The sequence below is a fragment of the Nannospalax galili genome, unplaced genomic scaffold (assembly GCF_000622305.1).
Source record: "Nannospalax galili isolate Female #2095 unplaced genomic scaffold, S.galili_v1.0 scaffold572, whole genome shotgun sequence".
Taxonomy (NCBI): Eukaryota; Metazoa; Chordata; class Mammalia; order Rodentia; family Spalacidae; genus Nannospalax; species Nannospalax galili.
The window spans coordinates 2,209,294-2,229,846 of NW_008331829.1; the positions used below are offsets into that span (position 1 = coordinate 2,209,294).

The 20,553-nt window shown below is 37.1% G+C and overlaps 1 protein-coding gene across 8 annotated transcripts in view; it reads left to right on the plus strand.

Moving 5' to 3' along the window:
• The window catches only part of Naaladl2 (N-acetylated alpha-linked acidic dipeptidase like 2), a 1,296,606-nt gene that overhangs the window by 1,215,459 nt on the left and 60,594 nt on the right, over positions 1-20,553 (plus strand). For 7 of the 8 annotated variants that reach the window (XM_029560548.1, XM_029560545.1, XM_029560549.1 and 4 more), the window contains one exon: positions 15,717-15,915. The exons of the other annotated variant lie outside the window; for it this stretch is intronic. In XM_029560548.1, coding sequence (XP_029416408.1) covers positions 15,717-15,915 — 199 coding nt within the window. The remainder of the gene's footprint in view (positions 1-15,716; positions 15,916-20,553) is intronic. 8 annotated transcript variants of the gene reach the window in all.

A 20,553-nucleotide genomic window follows, 5' to 3' on the forward strand; every position in this document is an offset into this window, starting at 1 on the left:
CTTGCACTTGGCAATACACAGGGAGCTGTTCGTGCACTGCCTACCTAGTTCTCTGAACTCTCTACGAAGTCCACAGCAGTCTAAATTCCAACAACTCCAAAGACAAGGTGTTCTTCCTTCCCATGGGAATTCTGAATGCTGCTAGAACTCTACTTGTCTCCCCAGAGAACTCACTTTTGAACTGAATTTTTATTTGATAAGTACATGCGAGCACTTCCTGAGATTCATCTTGGTTTGCTTGTTCAAATCACCAGAGAAGTTTGATAAAATGTGGGCTGTCCATTCATGCTGACTTAAATAGGTTGAGTCCAAATCCGCATTTTATTTTCATACGAATTATAATTATATACCTATAACAAAGATTGTAGTTCACTTATTGATAACTAACACCTAATCTAAAAATAGATTTGAGGAGACTGGACCAGTAACAACATCTTATCTATCTCTACGTTCTCACTGTTGACTGCCAAGCTTGGATTTTCTTTTCCACTATTTGATTTCTCTTTGAATCCACAGTTTGTCACATAATAGTCCTTAATTATTGTTCTAGATGCATTGTTCTTTTATTATTCCTCAGAATCACACCTATCTCTCTATCTACCTACCTACCTATCATCTATCTTCTATCTGTATCTATATCTATCAATCTATCAATGTATCATTTATCTATCATCTATCTATATCTATATCTATCTACCTAGCTTCCTATCACCTATCTAATGTGTTTTTCAATATGACCTTTTTAAAAGGTCTTTAGTGTTTATCCCTCCCCATACCGCCTTCTTTGCCCTGCCTCCCATTCCCAACCCCATTTAACCCTTCGTGTTCCATTGCTGCATTTCCCTAATTTATATTCTATTTCCCCTCCCATGAGGCCCCCTGCCTAGGGCCTGTTACTAGTTTCATGACCTTCATGAATTTTCTAATAGAACCACACATATCTAGAGATTAAAATCTAGCATCTACTTATGAGAAAAAGCACGTGACATTTGTCTTTCTGGGTCTGGGTTATCGCAGTCAGGATGATGGCTTCCAGTTCCACGCCTTTGCCCGTGAATTTCTTAATTTCACTTTCTTAAATACTGAATAGTTTCCTGTTGTGCAGACTGTTTTTATTATCCTTTCATGAATTGATTGCTATTCAGATTGTTTCCATTTCCTTGCTCTGGTGAATACAATAGCAATGAACATGATGAACAGTATCTCTGTAGTAGGGTGTAGAGTCCTTTGAGTATATACCCAAGAGCAGTACTGGTGGAACATGCAGTAGATGTGTGTCTAGCATTTTGAAGAACTTCCACACTCCTTTCCCTAGTGGCTGTACCAGTTTTCATTTTCAACAACAGAAAATAAGTGCAGCACTTTCCCCACATCCTCAAAAGCATTTGTCATTGTTTGTGTTTTGGATTTTAGCCATTCTGATGGGTTAAGACAAAATCTCACAGCAGTTATAAAGCATTTTCTGATGGCCACAGATATTAAACTTTTTTATAAACATTTCTTAGCTGTTTGCATTTCGTCTTTTGAGAACTCTGTTCAGTTCCTTGCCCCAATTGAGTTGTTTGGGTTTTGATGTTTAGTTGAGTTTTTGTGCAGTCCAGATATTAACCCTGAGTCACATGTATAGTTAAGAAAGATTTTTTTTTCCAGTTTTGTCAGCTGCCTCTTCATGGAAATGATGGTGTCATTTGCTGTTCAGAAGTTTTTTGTTTCATAATGTTCCATTTGTCAATTGTTGGTATGACTGCCTTGTGCTATTGGGATTCTGTTCAGAAAGTCCTTTACTGTGTCTCTAAGTTGCAGTGTATTCCCTACTTTCTCCTCTGTCAGACTCAGGGTATCAGTTCTTATGCTGAGATCCTTCATCCATTTAGAGTTGAGTTTTCTGCTGAGTGAAAAATAGGGATCTAATTACATTCTTCTACATGCAGCTATCCCATCTGACCAGCACCATTTCTTGAACATGCTGTCTCTTTCCTATGTGTATTTTTGGCCCCTTTGTTAAAAATTATGTTCCTGTAAGTGTCTGAACTTAAATCTACCTCCTCAATCCTATTCTACTAATTGATGTCTCTTTTTTTCTACAGTATCATGCTATTTTTATTACTATAACTGTGTAGTATTATTTGAAATAGAGGATGGTTTCATCTCCAGCTTTTTTTTTTAGTTTTTCATGGTTCTTTGGGATATCTTTTTTTGTTCTTGTTTCCATATAAAATTTGAGACTATTTTTTCCAATTTCTGTGAAGAACTGTGTTGGAATTTTAATACAATTGTATTGACGATAGATTGATCTTGGCAGGATGGCCATTTTCATTATATTAATCCTTCCAATCCAGAGGCATGGAAGGTATTTCCATTTTATGATATCTTCTTCACTTTCTATTTAACGTCTTAAATTTTTTCTTATACAAGGTTTTCATTTCCTTGTTGAAATTTGTTACAAAATAGTTTGTTTTTTGAGTCTATTTTGAAGGGGATTTTTCCCTGGTTTCTTTTTTTAGTATGCTTGTTGGTAGTGTATTGGAAGACTAGTGATTTTGTGTGGTAACTTTGTATCCTGTTACTTTGCTGAATTTGTTAGGTTTTCTAGTGGAGACTTTAGAATGTTTTATGTTAGAATCATACCATTTGTAAATAAGAATACTTTGACTTCCTCTGTGGCATTACCCTGCCACATTACAATGACCTGAATAAAACAGCCTAACTCTTAACTTTAGTTTTTAAGAGTGAGCCCGAACTCAGAGGACACCATTCCCCCATACGTATCTTGGAAATGTGCCATGACACTGTGTCCTGGACCTGTGCCTTGAGACAGGCCTCCCCCATAATTTTATTCAAAATCTCTCTCCAGTTTCAATTGGGGACCTGAAAACTTGAATTCAACTTTACATTATCAGAAAATCTTACCTTTTTATCTCTAGTTCTAGAATATCTCATAAATACAATATCAAAACTCCTTTCTCAGTCATCAACATTTTCAGCAAAGACCCATGCTGTCTTTCAATGATTTGATATGTTCATTCTCAAGCACACCCACATTTATTTCCTGTCTTGGATGGAATAGCAAACTGTCACACCCTGGAGACAAGATCAGGTGCCCAGTTCACATCATTCAGTGAGTTTGACAAGGTTAATTAAAAGTCGTTAGTCCAGATTTGTTCATTTTATACGTGTCATTCCTGTATTCATCATTTCCAATTCGTATCCCTTTAGATCCTTTACTTGTCTTACTCCAGCTAAACCTTCAAACACTGTATTAAACAGGAATGGAGAGAGTGGACATTCTTGTCTTACTCTTGGTTTTAGTGGAAATGCTTTATGTTTACTAAGTTTAGAATGACGTGGACTGGTTGTATATTGCATTTGTTATATTGATATATATTCCCTGTATCCCTAGATTGTCCCTGACTTTATCATGAAGGGATGCTGGATTTTGTCAAAGGTCTTTTCTGTAGCTAATGAGATCATCATGTGATTTCTGTTCTTGAATCCATTTAGGTAGTTGATTTCATTTATTGATTTACGTATGTTGAAACATCCCTGCATCTCTGAGATGAGGTGAGTTTGCTCATGGTGGATAATCTTTCTGATGTGCTCTTGCATTGAGAGCACATACAATACAAATAAAATACAAGCATTTTATTGAGAATTTTTGTACCTATATTCATCAAAGAGATTTTCCTATAATTTTTCTTTTTGTTGTATCTTTGGTTGGGGTGTCAGGGTAATAGGACTTCATAAAAAGACTTTTGGAATGTTCTTTCCATTTCCATTTTACAGAATAACGTGAGGTGGTTGGTGTTAGTTCTTCTTGATGGTCTGGGGGATTCTCCACTGTATCCATCTGGTCCTGGTCATCTTTAGTTGGGAGATTTTCAATTATCTTCTATTTCTTTTGTTTTTATGGGGTTATTTAAATTGTTTATTTCATCTTGGTTTAATTTTGGTAGGTCATACATATCAGAAATTCATCCATTCCTTTTAGACATTTGAGTTTAATGGAGTAAAGTCTTTTAAAGTATGTTCTTATGGTTCTCTGAATTTCCTCAGTATCTGTTGTAATGTTTCCCTTTTCATCTTGATTTTATTAATTTGTGTCTTCTCTTTCTTTTGGCTAATTTAGGTAAAGGGTTGCCAAGCTTGTTAATATTTTCAAAGAGCCAACTCTTCATTTCATTGATTTTTGTATGTTTTTATTTCTATCTCATTAATTTCAGCATCTCTTCCCTTTTTCTGTTTTTGGGTATCATTTGTTATAGTTTATTTAAGGCCTTCAGATGCATCATTAACTTATTAGTGCAAGATCTCTCTAGCTTTTTGATGTAGGAACTTAGCATTATAGACGTTCCTCAGCACTGTCTTCATTATGTTGTTATGTTGTATTTCAGTTTTCATTAAATTTTAGGACTTTAAAAATTTCCTCCTTGATTTCTTCCTTGACCCAATTTTAATTCAGTAATATGTGGTTTAGGATATGTTGATGTTTATGAATCAAAACTAAGACAAGGATGTCCACTCTCTCCATTCCTGTTTAATACAGTGATTGAAGGTTTAGCTGGAGTAAGACAAGTAAAGGAGCTAAAGGGGATACAAATTGGAAATGAGGACACAAAATGTCCATGAGTTTGTGTACGTTTTCCCGTTTCTATCGTTGACAATACCCAGCTTTATTCCTTTGTGATCAGATAGAGTACAGGATATTATTTGAACTTTCCTAAATGTGTTGAGACTTGCTTTGTGATATATGTTTGGTTTCAGAGAAAGAGCCATGGGCTGATGAGAAGAAAGTGCAGTCCTCGGTTTTGGGTAGAATGTTCTGTAATGTTTGTTAGCTCCATTTGATTTATGATTCCATTTAACTCCAGAGTTTCTCTATTTAGTTTAGGGTCTTTCTGACCTGTCTATTGGTGACAGTGGAATATTCAGGTCACCCACGATCACTGTGTCAGAGTCAGTCTGTGATTTTAGATCTAACAGTGTTTCTTTTATAACATTGGATGCCCTTGTGTTTGAGGCACATATGTTTATGATACAGTATCCTCTTGGTGATTTTTCATTTGATTGGTTTGAAATGTCCTTCCTTATTTCTTTTGACTAGTTTTAATTGGAAAGTTTATTTTGTCATATATTACAAAAATACATCTTCTTGTTTCTTAGTTCCATTTGGTTGGAATAACTTTTTCCATGTTTTCACTCTAAGGTGGTATCAGTTATTGATAGTGTGTTTCTTAGAGGCAGCAAAAAGATGGATCTGGTTTTGTTATCCAATCAGTTATATTTTTTGTCTTTTTATTGGCGAATTGAGACTGCTAATATTAGGAGTTATTATTGACCAATGCTTAATAATTTCTCTTATGTTGTTGTGGTGGTGGTTTTTCTTAGACTTCTTTTGGTTAATTCTTCTGGAATTTTAAAAAATTTTGTGCCCTTTTGAAAGTGTTTAATATTTTCTTCGGACTGGAGCATTCCTTCTGTTTCCTTGGTATGCTGGATTGATGGACATAAATTCCTAGAATCTGTTTTGAACATGGGATGCTTTCCTTCTCCTTAAATCAAAACTGACAGTTTGGGTGGGTATAGTCCTCTGGCTGGCATCTGTGTTATTGCCTGACTTTTAGGGCATTGGTCCAAGCATTCAGTCTTTCATACTCTCCATTAAAAATCAGCTGTTAATTGATTTACTTAGGAAGTTCTGGTTTATTCTTTTTCATGTTTTAAAATTAAAATATCAGCTTAAAATAAACACAGTTATATATTGTAATAATAAAAAATACATTGGGGGCTGGAGAGATGGCTTAGCGGTTAAGAACACTAACTGTTCTTGCGGAAGATCCGAGTTCGAATCCCAGCACCCACATGGCAGCTAAAACTGTCTGTAACTCCAGTTCCAGGGGATTCAACAGCCTCTTCTGTCCTCCACGGGCATTGCACGACACAGATGCGCTTACCTACATGCAGGCATAACACTCATACACATAAAATAAAAATAAATTTAAACCAAAAAAAATCAGCCAGAAAGCAGAGTAAATTGCCACAAATTATGTATAGAAAGGCAGAACTTTTATCTCTTCATGACAAAAATATAAAAGATATTCACAGAAAAGTATCAGCTATTATTCTATCAGACCTTTCTTTATATGTGACTTGATCTTTCTCACAGTTTTAAATTTTTTTTCGGGGGGGGAGTTTTGTGCTTTAATTTTGTTGAAAATACTTGTTATGCTTTTGATTTGATTTTGTTATCCTTCTTCTATAGCTGTGATGTGAAGTTTTGATCTTTTTATAGTGTCCTAGAGGCCCTGAATGTTCCTTTCCTTGCTATTTTAGGTTTAATGTTTTTTGACTGAGTGATCCATTTCCTCTACCTTCTCTTCAAGATCTGATATTCTTTCTTCCATTTTTTGTTGAATTTCCTGAGATTTTTATTGGAAGTTTTATTTCAGTTTCTTTTCTTTAGAGACTCTCTTTATTAAATTCTAATTTCATACATCGAAGACAGACTTTTATTTATTTCATTCAACTGTGTTTTAAGGTCTTCAGTCAGCCTTTTATTCATGTTAACTTTTAGTTCCTTGAACATATTTATAATTGATATTTTGACATCACTGTCTTGTGCATTAGTGAGGGTGCCATTCTCAGGAAACATCATACTGGGATGCTAATTTCTGGAATCTTGTCTTTGCTATTCACGTTTTGTTTCATTTCTGTGGTGGAACCTAGGCATCTGGAGTGATGTCACTGATGGTGTTTCTTGGTTATGAATATATGATCTTGCCTTTGTTGAGTGAGTATTTGGACCTTTGTTGCTGTAACGGCAGCTTGTCAGGTTGTGACCAGCTGAGAGATGCTTGGTGTTCAGTCTTGGGAACACTCTGTATTGATTTGCAAAGGGTGTTAGAAGGAGTCTCAGTTCAGCTCAGTACAGGTCCAGCTGTACTCTACAATGTCCTGGGGTGGTGAGGTGGGCAGGTGACTGCTAAGTGAGAAGGCAGGTAGACAGAACAGTGTTGATTTTTGATTAGAGGGATTGGGTTAACTCCTATTCCATGTCAGTCAGGAAAACATGCAAATATATCTCTTGCTGGTTCTATCTGGTCTGATGCACAGGCTTCACAGCCCTATTCCTGGGAGTATGTGGATGGAGGCAAGGACAGACAAGGTACTGTGGAAGTGACCAAGCTGGGCTGGTACCAAGGCTGTGAGGCCTGAGAGCCGGGACAGCCTGCAGTGGTAACCTCAACAGGTTTTGGTTTGATTGGTTTGTTTGGGTGATTTGTTGCTTTGCTTAATGCTTTTTTGTAAGGACTTTGTTCCCCAGAAACAAGAACCAAAATTATTTTAACCTCTACTTGTAATGGAACATAAAACTTGCCATCAGGTTCACTGATTTTATTTAAACATTTTCATTTCCTGTTTCTACCAATGCATAATCAACCTCACACGGACTATTAAATAGGCGGCTGCAACATCCTGCCCAGAGGCTGCAGTGATAACAAAGATCACCAGGAACATAGTCCATTTCAGAAAGGTTGGCTCTGTTGTCAGGAGCTGCTGAAGGTTAGAACTCTAGTCCCAGACACTGCACAGGGCAGCATTTGTGAGTCATAGTAAAGCTCAGAGCTCAGTGTTTACACTAGACAGAGACATGGGGGCAGAGCTCACTCTATGCAGGGCTGGGGACAGAGCTTACCCTATGCAGTGTTAAATTCCTGCTGAATGTGTATCTGTCCCAGCTACCTTTGGGGACTACTGGATAGGCTTCTTTTTTAATGTGTGTAAAATGAACTGTCAATCTATTAAAACGTTGCTTGTGTCTAATCCTTCTAGAAATAGCCTTTTAACATCTCCTCGAAGAGGATCTCAGTTGCATTCAGTTTAGCCATAGTTATCTATGGGCCTTTGGAACAGCCATCTTTAAACAATATCTTTTTCTATGTGCACTGTAAGATTACGTAGCATCAGTCTTGCTTGGGCTCCCACACATCTTTCTCTGCCTGAGGTTCGTTCACAGTTTTAGGGAACCAGCTGAGGTGATACCTTTGGATCCACTGAAGAAGGGCATCATAATAAAGAGCTGCTGTTTGCCTTTTCCTCTCTTTAGTGACGCCACAAAGTATTTTTAAGATTATATTAAGTGGGGCTGGAGAGATGGCTCAGTGGTTAAGAATACTGACTCTTCTTGCAGAAGATCTGGGTTCAAATCCCAGCACCCACATGGCAGCTAACCACTGTCTGTAACTCCAGTTCCAGGGGATCCAACAGCCTCTTCTGTCCTTCACTGGCATTGCATGACATGGGTGCACTTACCTACACGCAGGCATAACACTCACACACATAAAATAAGTATAATAAAATATTTTTTAAAAAAGATTACATTAAGTAACATACATTTTCCCCCAAATAGTCTTCTTTCTACTTTTAACTACTGTGTTATGCCAAACATAAATCATACTTTTCCATGTTGTTATAAATCAGCAAATTCTAAGCTGTGATTGTGCAGTTGTTAACACCTTTAAAAGTGTGATGATCGCATGTATACAAGAGCAGCTTCTGTGAACACTATTAAATAAAAGAGGCTGTGTTGGTTTGATGTAAAACTGTAGTTTTAGAGCACAGCCAGTACACTTCACTCTTAATTTAGAAGGAAATGGAGTGGGTTTTTAAAACTATAGTTGCAAAAGAGAACCAAAAAATATGATAACACAAATAAACCACTATCTAAAACTTCTTAGGCTGTGAAAGCTCAAGAGACCACAAGATTAGAAAATATAATCAGTCTTGGGGCTGGAGAGATGGCTCAGCAATTAAGGGCACTGGCTGCTCTTGCAGAGGACCTGAGTTTGATTCCCAGCACCCACATGGTGTGCAGCTATCTACTTGCAGGCAATACAGTCATACACATAGGATTAAAAATAATAAATAAAATGTAAAAAAGAAAAGAAAATATAATCCGTCTTTAGAACAGAACAGTTGGACATGAGTCAGAGGTTGTGAAGAAGGTACACACACAGGGGTTTATGCCAGTAAATCATATCCTTGTGAGGTGATTTGTGCAGATCCATGGCTGTCAAGTCAGAACAAGGGTAGGCTCAGTGGGGACTGGCAGCACTGTGGAGGATGATGGATCTAGAAAGCTGATGTACATAGATGTATCAGGTACTTGACACTTCTGACCTACTATGGGAAGGTGTTTTGGAGTTTTGGAACCCTGCATCCAGAGTCCTCATGAGGATTAAGTTCAGGTACTCCTAATATCGCTGTACAGAAACTCTGATATTTTGTGCTGAGTGCCCTATGTACACTGTAACACAGAAAAGATCTGTGTCCGTGAGCTTCTGGACATCAGATCAATTTAAATGTTGAGAAATTGAGCCTAAAATGAGGTAGTTTTTTTCCCAAATATATATATTTAATTAGTCTAAGGTTTAAGGCTTGCATTTAGATCTACCAGAATTCAATGCACCTGCATATCTACTACATCACTCTGCCTCAGGAACCATACTCTAGTTAGGGAAGGATGCTGTGGTTTGATGGTCATCTAGATGTGCAGGAGATTCCCTGAGTGGAAAAGGTCTTTTTCCTGCAGTACAACCTAGACTCTTTCCTGAATATTGTCTAGTTTGTAAATTTCAACTTCTACCCACTACCTGGTATCTCTCTATCCCTTTTCTCTCCTTATTATTAGTTAGGTTTCTTACAGTCTCCAGCTCTGCTCACAGAAAGGTAGAAAAATGGAAGGTTTAGCTTGGGTGAGATTTGTTCTTTTAAAAGTGAAGACTGCAGGGGAGAGGAAGGGAACATATCGATATTGTTGTTTACAAATCCAGCACCTCCCTTAAATATTTTAGTACAGAGAAAGTACCAGAATTTTTAAGAGCTCACTTGAGATGATTTTATTAGTAGATAATTTCATAATCTGTTTCCCAAGTCTTTCTTCCCTGGGTTCTGTTACAGGAACCAATAAATCTTACACACATGGATTTCACACACTTATTGTATGTTTCTGTATATTACATATATCTCTAAGTAATGAATTTATTAAAATTATTTAATCTTACTTCTCTTTGCCTCTTTCCTAATAATGGCAGAATAATGCAGAGAACAGCACTTCATAAGAATTGTACAACTGATGGATTTCACTTTGACATGCAAGGAAAAAAACAAATGCAAGCCGTTTCTGTCTGAAATGAAGAAAAATATTTCAAATGTCTCAAATATGTAATTTTAGCAGGCAGTCTTACCTATTAAGTCTTACTATATTAAGCTTGATTTTCAATATTTATGATAAACCAGAAATTTCTACCAGGCTCTTAAAATCTATTGATGGTTGGCGTTTCACCAGAATCAAAGATGTGAGACTCATTCTGAACGGTTGATTATTGGGTTCCTTTACCCCAGGATCAATCCTTTCCTGGCTCTACAGAAGTTGGTAAGGCCAGACCATGGAGAGGAATCTTGGCTCTAGAATCACACATTGCAGAATTCAGCCACAAGTTCTTAAAATTCATATGGGGAGGGCTATGATATTCTAGTATATAGATTTGAAAAGTAATCCAGAGAAACGGCTTTGAGAATAAACTCAGTAAAACTATGATAACCTTGTTTATTTTTTTCTCTCCTTTTAAAAAATAAGTGGTGTTTAGTTTGCATACTGAAATAACAGTAATTATATTTAGAGTGATTGATGCATTTAAAGAGTGAAATGCCGTTCGTCTTCAAGGACACAGAGGGATAGTAAGTACTGTATACAAGACTAAGTTGGTAGTAATTATCTCTTGGTAATAATTATCTCTTTGTTGATACCAACTCATGAATGTAACTTTAAGATAATCTGAACCCTGTTTCTTCAGATGACTCTAGTTTCCAATGAATAGTTTTACGTCAAGTAAAAGTATTATTTTTAAACCTGAGCCCTCAGCAGCATCAGGAATCTTGTACTCTCTGCTAGTTACAGGCCTGTGGTTAGACTTAACATGTCAAAGTGTTTATGGGTGAAATGTTGAGACAGAGTCACACTACGTAGCCAGGGCTAACCGAGAACTCACTATGTAGATCAGTCTGTCCTTGACCTCAGTGCCTCCCAAGTGCTGGAATTAGTGATGCACACCATCACACGTGGCTCACGTGTAAAGAATATTTTAATTCAGTTTTGTTTAACTGTTCACTACTTTAAAATAACCTCTTTTTGTTCTTTTTTCAACTATAATTCATTTTAATCCAGAAAGTAAAAGAAATAGTGTTTATTGATGACTATTATGTACCAAATATCTTCTTGAATGATTTTGTAGACATTGCTCAATATAATAATATACCTCAAAGAAAACAATATCTTACATAATTCAGCATTCAATTAAAATTTTTTAAAGCTTTCTTTTTTAAAAAATATTTTGTTTATTATTTTTATGTATATGAGTGTATTACTTTCATGTATATAACTGTACCTCTGTCATCATGCATTTACCGATGTTAGTTACCATGTGGGTGCTGGGAATTGAGTCCAGATCCTTTGCAAAAGTAATCAGTGCTTTTAACCATGGAGCCATCTCTCCAGCCCCCTAATCAAAATTTTTAATAAATGATTATTGAAGAAGAGCTATTAAGCAGGCGGCTAGAGATATAAAGACAAATAGTATTTGCTGATGTGAGAGTCTTTTTAGCCCAGAGACAAGAGATAAAAGCAGACAGGGCTTAAAATGTTACTGATGTTTTGGTTCTGTGATAAAACTCAATAATGTAGTCAGTCATTCATTAAATGACATATCTGGTACAATTTTAGGTACCAGATAAATGAATGACAGTAACTAGTTAGAGAAATGTCTCTCCTTGACAAAACTGAAATTCTTGTGCAGAGTCTAAGGACCACAAAGGAATACCTACTTCATCTGGGCTCACAAAAGTTGCAGGGGGATGTGGCATTTCTTTATGGGTCTATTGAAAGGCAATAACAAGGCCTAATTGACAGGAAAATGGCAGCTTTGAGGCATAATTTATATATCAAAGATTGGGTGAGCACTACACGTAGATCTACTTCTAAATCTGAGACCTCCAACCCCAGATGACTGTGCGTGACAGGCAGGTCCATTTTTGGGTTTCTTTCTGGAACTAGCTTGTTCCTTGAGCTGTCAGTTCACTGCATCTCCTAAGCCATAAAAGATAAATTCATTTAAAGTTAAATAAGAGAGAATGGTACAATTTGTCTCACTTGATTCCGAGGCAATGCCTTCAATTCTGCAGTGGATGTTAGATCAGAACAGATTTTTCTTTGTTAAATGGAAGAATCTCAAGGATGTCGAACTTGTTTTTCCCATTTCTCAGTCTTCCAATTCCAGTGAAATCTAAATGGACTTTATTGGTCTCCTTTCCCTGTGCAAAGACAGTCTAAGTTTTTTTAGATGTTAGCTTTGCTCAACTATCACAGTTTAAGAAAAGACATGTCATCGTAAAATCCCACTAAGTTATTTGGAGGCTAGGTTTTCAAAATATATAAAAAGTATATCCTCTGGAAACATCCAATTTTGCTCTGAAATCACACAGGAAAATTAATCAATTGGAATGCACAGAGAAACCAAAATTTGCCCAAGCTCTGTGAACTCCTTTAGCTGGATTCTGTCATGCCATTATTAGTGACCAGAGAACTGAAAATTATTGTCATCTCTTCTTTGATGACAATCTTTAAGTACGTTTGCAAATATATAATATTAAAAATTTACTATGTTCTGAGCAAGTGCTTCTTGTAAGTCTTTAAGTGTCTTTGACCTTATGTAATGAATTATCTCTGTTTTAAAGATGAGTTTTATTTGAGTCAGTGAGATGGCTCTATAGGCAGGACACTTGCTATCAAGCCTGATGACCTGAGTTTCATCCCCAGGACCTGCATGGAAGAAAGAGAGAAATAACTCCTACAAACTGTCCTCCCATCTCACACATACGCCATGGCACATGCATATCCACTTACACACACAAAACACACACATACTAAATAAACAAGTGTAATAAAATGTTTCATTTATCCTTTGACAATTAGACACGTGTAGAAAATGTATTCTGAACATAGTCACTCAGTGTTACCTGCTTTTAAACTCTTCCATTTTATTAAACTAAAGACATGAACGTAGGCAGGGGACTTGCTAAATGATCTCTTTTATGTGATTATAATTCATTTTTGGATTTTTGTAAACATGTTTTATTAAAACTACTTTGTTCATCTAGCAATTGCTGAGTGTGAGCATTTTGCTGGACTCTAAAGGTCAAGGTCATAGAAGTTACTAATCCTAACAGTCATATTTTGGTGCACCAGCTCTGTCTATAATCTAATTTTCTTTCTCTTAGTGTATGAGGTTTATAGTATTTTGTAAATTTTAAAATGGGCAGAGGAACTGCACTAGAGTGTTGGGAAGGAAATTCCTGGGCTCCACTCTGAGAAAAACTGAGCAGGGCTGGGAATTCACCTTTTCACAAAATCCCCATGTTTGGGGAGCTGGTGACCTTGGACTTCTGGAGAATGTCTTTTTTTTGTGATCTTTCTTTCTTACCAAAGACTCCCCACAATGAAAGACTTCTTTCACACTTTCATATAGCTACCTCAGTGTCATGCTCCTGGAACTGTCACTTAGACCTTCCAGACCCCTGCATCGCCTTGACCTGAAACAACCCCAGTGACATACTAGTTTTCCTGGTGTCAGTTGTCTGTGATATCCTGATACTGACAACATAGCTGCGGTCCCATGAAAAGCCTGATTGGAATACTGGGCTGTCTAGAAGAAGATCAGGAAATGCCTCTCAGAATATTCTGAAGGATAAATTTTCAAACAGGGTCTCAGATCACATTCAAAAACTGCTTGCCTTCAGTGAAGTATTTTATTCTTATTACTCATGTGCCCCCTGAAAAAGCTATGGAGTAGGCAAGCTGTTATCAGTTAAGGACACAGAGGCCCAGCAAGTTACAAATGCTACAGGGATTCCAGGTGGTAAAGTACAGCATTCAAGCCATGTGAGCTAGCTCCAGTTTCCAGACCCATTATCACACCAGGCGTTGTTTTTCTTTTAGTCAATGAATGAACCTTCTGGCCCTCCGTAACCACCATTAACTATAAGAAAGAGTTCCAGGACATTATCCAACAGATGGACAAGAAGCAAAAACAAAGACCTTTCATCTCAGAAGCAAAACAAAAACAAAGCCAGCACTACATAGGATGATTTCTAGTGTATTTGTAAAGTCAAAACTAGATCTCAGTCATCCGTTACAGAAAATTTCTAGTGAAGAAAAAGAGCTTGTAGTCCTACAATACCAAGTTGCATATCTCATGTCTCATATTATAAGAAGGGAAAATTTTGCATTTCTTCAACTTCCCTCCCACCTGCCCTCCCTCCCTCCTTCCCTCCCTCCCTCCCTCCTTCTTTCCTCCCTCCCTCCCTTCTCCTTTCCTTCTTTCTTTCCTTCCCTATCTGGAACTTGCAATCCTCCTGCCCCAGCCTCCTGAATGCTAAGATTATAGGCTTGGGCCACCATACATAACTTAAATGTCTTTTTAAAATTTTGATAAATTAGTGTTTGTGTGTTGGTGTGTGTGTGGAGTCATTTCTCTCCTTCTACCCATATGTGGGTTCTGAGGATTGAACTCAGGTTTCCAGGCTTGCAAAGCAGGTGCCTTTACCTGCTGAGCCATCTCACCTGCCCTCCACTCTTCCTCCTTCCTTTCCTCCCATCAGTCCTTCCTCCCTCCCTCCTTCCTTCTTTCCTTTCTTCCTCCATGTCTCCACCCTCCCTCCCTCCCCAGTCCTTCCTTCCTTCCCCCTACCCTCCTTCTTTCCTCCCTCTCTCCTCCCTTCTTCCTTGACAGGATTTTGTGTAGCTCAGCTTTGCCTTACCCTGGCTCCTCCACTCTTCCTCCTTCCTTTCCTCCCATCAGTCCTTCCTCCCTCCCTCCTTCCTTCTTTCCTTTCTTCCTCCATGTCTCCACCCTCCCTCCCTCCCCAGTCCTTCCTTCCTTCCCCCTACCCTCCTTCTTTCCTCCCTCTCTCCTCCCTTCTTCCTTGACAGGATTTTGTGTAGCTCAGCTTTGCCTTACCCTGGCTCTGTAGTCTAGCCTGGCCATAAACGCCTGAGCCTCCTTCATTTGCATCCTAGATGCTCGGCATCTAGGCACATAGCTCCATACCTGAGCCCTTTTACTTTTTTCCCCAAATACAGGAAACACCATGGTAGGCATGTGCCCCTGAGCCAGAGAAGGCAAGGTTCCCATTCAACCCTGCTTCTTGCTTGATGATGTGTGACAATTTGCTTATCTTAATTAATTATCATCTTCAATAAAATAGACATTCAAGGTTTGCTAAATATTAAATAGTGTAATTACAAGGTTTGGTAAGCATTAAATAAGATAATTAAGCTTAGCATAGTGTCTGTAGCATAACAATCTCTATCACTGGCACCTAACTTCTGTTATCATGAGTATTCATGCATGTAATTTAGTAGAATGCAAACACAAGTTTATATAGCATTTTTTGCAATAAATATATTATCACAGTGTAATTGATGTTGAATCTATACCTTATGACAAGCCAAATATAAACACACAAATCTTTGGGGGAAGAAAAAGAAGCAAACTGTTGATGCCAAGCCACCCCTCAGCAGCAGTGTGTCTGGATTGTGAATTAAGTCAGGATGGTACAGTGTTTACTTGTCTGCTGAGAGAAGTCTCATTTCTTTTTACCAGCTGATGAGCCCAATGTCCCTCACCTGCTCACCATGGCATCCCGCCTGAGAGAGAGTGCTGAACTCTTTCAGTCAGATGAGATGCGGCCTGCTAATGACCCCAAGGAGAGAGCTCCCAGCCGTGTCCGCATGTTGAACGACATCCTTCAGGACATGGAAGAGAGCTTTCTGGTCCAGCAGGTGCCACCGGGTTTTTATAGGTAGGAAATAAGTCTCTAAATTTGCACCTTTCCGGCAATTAATATCTTAATTTTGCTTCTATAATGTGTATCTTTAGAGACCATAGCATTTTAAAGAGAAACTATAGAGTGGTTATTAGAGATAGAATTCGAAGATCACAGTCCACTTCAAAAGAAAATCCCAAATGAGTAAATACTGGCTACAGGCCACATGGTTGAACAGCACTCTGTAGAGCCAACAGATTGTTTACATAAATTTCAGCATGAGTTAAATGTGATATTGTTACTAGAAAATCAAGTAGAGTCAAAGGTTTCATGGGGAGAAATGTACCTTCCTGATGGCAGGAGATAGGCTCAGGCTGTTTTGTTATAGTAAGATCATGCCTACAGTGCTGAGCTTAATTCTAAACACTGCATTTTATGACAGAGCGAAGATTAGATGGATCTTGAAACAAATAACAGAGGAGAATTGTTTGTTTGCAGAGTCAGAGGAGGGTGCGTTCTGAGAATGTGTTAGCGATGACTGCAGATAAAGGGATTAGATTTGTGTTAAGGGTGCAAACCAAGTGCAATGTGGCATTGTTTTGTGCTTTCCTAATTTAGTAGAAAATGAACAAGCAGAAGACAGAAGTTAAAAGATTTTGATTATATTAAATATTTTATTTAGCTAATTCATTCTTCTACTAGATACAAACTACAAATAACTTTCTGTTATCTATGATTATACAATGAATACAGGCATGACAATTTAATATATGCATACATGTTTGCAGATATTTTATGTGCATATATCTGTATATATTCTATATTTATACAGAAGTTTTGTATAGTGTTAAAGTCTAAATTTATGACCATTTATAGATGGTTCTGGGCTGAACTGTCCCCCTGCCTCCTTCTTCTCCTAGTCTATCTTCTCCTAGTCTATCTCCTAGTAATGCTAATTACTAGCCATACCACGTATAACCAGAGATTAAAATCAAAATTAAATAATTGGTATATATGTATAGAAAGTTTAAGTAAATGTGGGAAATACTACAAATATTGCTTCTAAAAAAATTAGCCGTAATACATGTATGACAGTGAGCAATCCAGAACCAAAGCTGTTGCAGCACAGGCTGGGGCCTCAACCTCCTGACAATTTGGTTAACATGAGATAGAGGTGGTGTTTTGGACCAAGCTTAGTGACCTCATAAGAATCTCATCTGTGCACATCTTAATTTCTGCATCTGTAAAATGAGATGGCAGATGAGATTCTTTCATTCTAAAAGCTTTGTTCTACTTTGGATATTGATGATTTTCTTTAATGAAATCCATTGTAAGTTGTAAAGTGAAGTTTGCTTTTAAATTACATTTTTATATAACTCCATCAAACACTATGACTCTGGATCATAATAAGACTTTCAGATATTTTATATAATTATATTTTTATAATAACTTAAGGCATTATCTATATTCCTTATATTCTCTTAAGCATCAGAGAGCAGCAATGATTCCAAGTAAAAAGCATCCGTCATGGTGGTAATCTAGTACTAGGGTTAGAAAGGAGGATAAATGAGGTGATTTGCTAAACTACAAGGACAGTACATGCAGTAACTTGTGGTGGGGTGATGCCACATTTTGACAGCCTGACTCTTCACGTCCATTTGGACCAAGTGTGAGGCTCAAACTTCTCTGAACCTTTTCCTTCAGATTCCTCCAGGAACTCTGTTTTCCAAAAAAGGCTTTGCTCTTTCTTTATTGGAAAAGTATATCCAGTATGAACCAGGGAAAGGAAAAGTGGAAGGATTTGTCTTATTAGGAAATTTGCCCTTTCTGAACCCTATTGAACTAGAACAGCCTGCACAGCCACAAAAGGATGTTATCAGTCTAATCCCACTTGTTATTTATAACACAAATGAAAGAGTAATCGTGTTGCATGAAAGAATTATCTGTTGCTTGAGTTGGTTGATATGCAAAACATATATAAACACACACAAATACATGCACACATTTTACCCACTTGTATGTTGTACTGGGTCAAGGACAAGAGCAGTCATGAGGGATTAAACCTTTATGTTTAGGTGCTAAGCAGAGTCCAGAATCTACTAAGACTCTAGTGTTAAATTGTTTCAAAATATAAGATTAACGTTTTGGTTGCAGGGTTAGGTAAAAGCCATTTGCCCAGGGCATGTTTATATTGTAAAAATAATTCTCACAATAACTACTTAAAGAAAATTCAGCCAGTGTGGTGGCACATGTTTTTAATGCCAGCACTTTGAAGGCAGAGGCAGCCTTGTCTACATAGTGAGTTCCAGGCCAGCTGGGGCTACAGGGAGACCCTGTCTCAAAAAATACCAAAAAAAAAAAGAAAGAAAAGAAAATCCAAGCACATTATTGGCTAGAATTATTAAATATGTCTTTATTAGAGTAGGCGAATTGCATTTAGCATTCATTTGGTAAAGTCTGTTTCCTTAGGGAAACACAGACGATAATGAAATCCATACATGAGGAGTATATTCCTTTTTTGTCTGTTGTACTGGATAGGGAAGAGACATAAGCCAAGTTATCCATTTAATAAATGTTTCCCTACCCTTTAAATAGTACATATAGATTCAATTTACTTTATACTCTATTTTGAGTAGAAAAGTAAACTTTTGTCTGTTTCTGATTAAGACTGATTATAGTCTATTTTTTAACTATTAATAATATCCTATAATGTCCTATATCCCAGTAGTAGTACAAACTCAAAATGTTACTGTAATATTCCAGTTCATTTAATAGACTTTAGGACTGAAAGCTTAAGTTTCAGTATTCTGTCATTGTACTAAACTTTCACTACAGTTATTACAGAGACACACACCTGTCATTCTTATCCTTAGGTTAAATGCTGGGTCACATTACAGGTCTATATTTGTAAGAAACTGTCAAACTATCTCCCAAAGTGGCTGCACCATATTGCATTCTCACCAGAGGCAAACTGCATTTGTGCTGATCCTCTCCTTCCCCACCTTTGCAGTTGATGGTCTGCATATTCGCCCCACCATGCTGCTCTCTGGTGTTTGAATTTGCAATTCCCTGTTAGCATATGTTGCTGACAATCCTTTGCTATGCTCATTTCCCACCTGTGTTTTCTGCAGCAAATGTCTGCTCAGATCCTTTGCCCAGTTTTATAAAAGAGCTATTTGCCTTCTGATTGCTAAATTTCAAGGGTTCATTTAATATTTTGGATACCAGTCCTTTGTCAGGTAGCTGTTTGGCAAAGACTTTCTCCTGATTTGTGATTTGCCTTTCTTCTCTCAACTGAACCTTTTGTCGAACATGAGATTTTAGTACTAATGAAATGTAGTTCACCAGTTTATTCTTCATAATCTGTGCCTTTGTATAATATCCAAACGTCTGCCTACAAAAGTCAACATCACCTAGATTTATTGATTTTCTCCTATGTAATATTATAGGAATTTAATACTTTTGTGATTTGTACTTAGGTGTTCTATCCAGTTTGAATTCATGTTTGTGAAATCTAAAAGGTTTCGAACTAGAGACTTCATTTTATTTTCTCCTTCTTTATGTATTTTGCCCCAAAACATCATTGTTGTAGCACTGTCTAACGTCTACGTTTCTCCACTGAATTGGCTGCTTTTTGTTGTATCATGAGCACTTAAAATTGCCTTTTACTGACAGTCTCTGACTTTTTAAGCTGTGGCTTTAATGATTAAGGACACCATTTAAAAATCGTACTGCAGGAGGAACTGACTTGGGACTGTGTGAAGCCAGAAGAGGTTTGAGCAGGAAAGTTGTTCTTTATTGCCTGAGATGCCTTGTGAGAAGCCAAGGAACATTTCCCAGCATTAGTCTCTCATCTCTAAACTAGAAACTCTCAAAGGGGTGTTAATAATAGAAAAAAAGGTAACGAAAACAAGGATATTTTAGTATAAGAAGATAATTTACAGATTTTAAACTCATATAAAAGTTACAATATTATCCCATTATCCTGTGTCTACTTCAGACTTTGATAGAGTCCCATCTCCAGGACCTTTTCCCCATACCATGAAGGGAGAAACCTCTTTTTTTTTCTTTTCTGCTCAATGACTTTTATTTGGTTTAAGTTAAATATTTTTCAAACATGATCTTTGTCTTTGCATTTAAATTTGAGGAATATTATATATCAGTTTCATGGGAGTAAGGTAACTAAAACATTGTTAAACCCAAGAACACATTAATTAAAAAAAATAACTTCATATAAGAATAATTTTACAGTTTCTAGAGAGGTTTTAAAGATAGCACAAATAATATCCTTCTCCTCCTGACTCAATTTCCCTGTTGTAGCCAAACTGATAAGCAGATTGAGGAAGTCCTGCTAAATTCTAGACTTTAATTTTGATAATTTTACTTCTCTGTACCATTGATCCACACTGGGATGGCTCATTGCATTTAGAGAAGTACATTTAAGGTTGGTATGGTGATTTACTCTCCTAATCCCAGCACTTGGAAGTCAGAGGCAGGAAGATTGCTACAACTTTGAGGCCAACCTGGTCTAAATAATGAATTCCAGGCCAGCCAGAGCTATAGCATGAGACACTATCTCAAACACTAAACAGTCAACCAGCCAATCAAAGAAAAACAACAAAAAGTGAAGTAAATTTAAAATAATCCAAATTATCTAATTTTTGACACATAAGT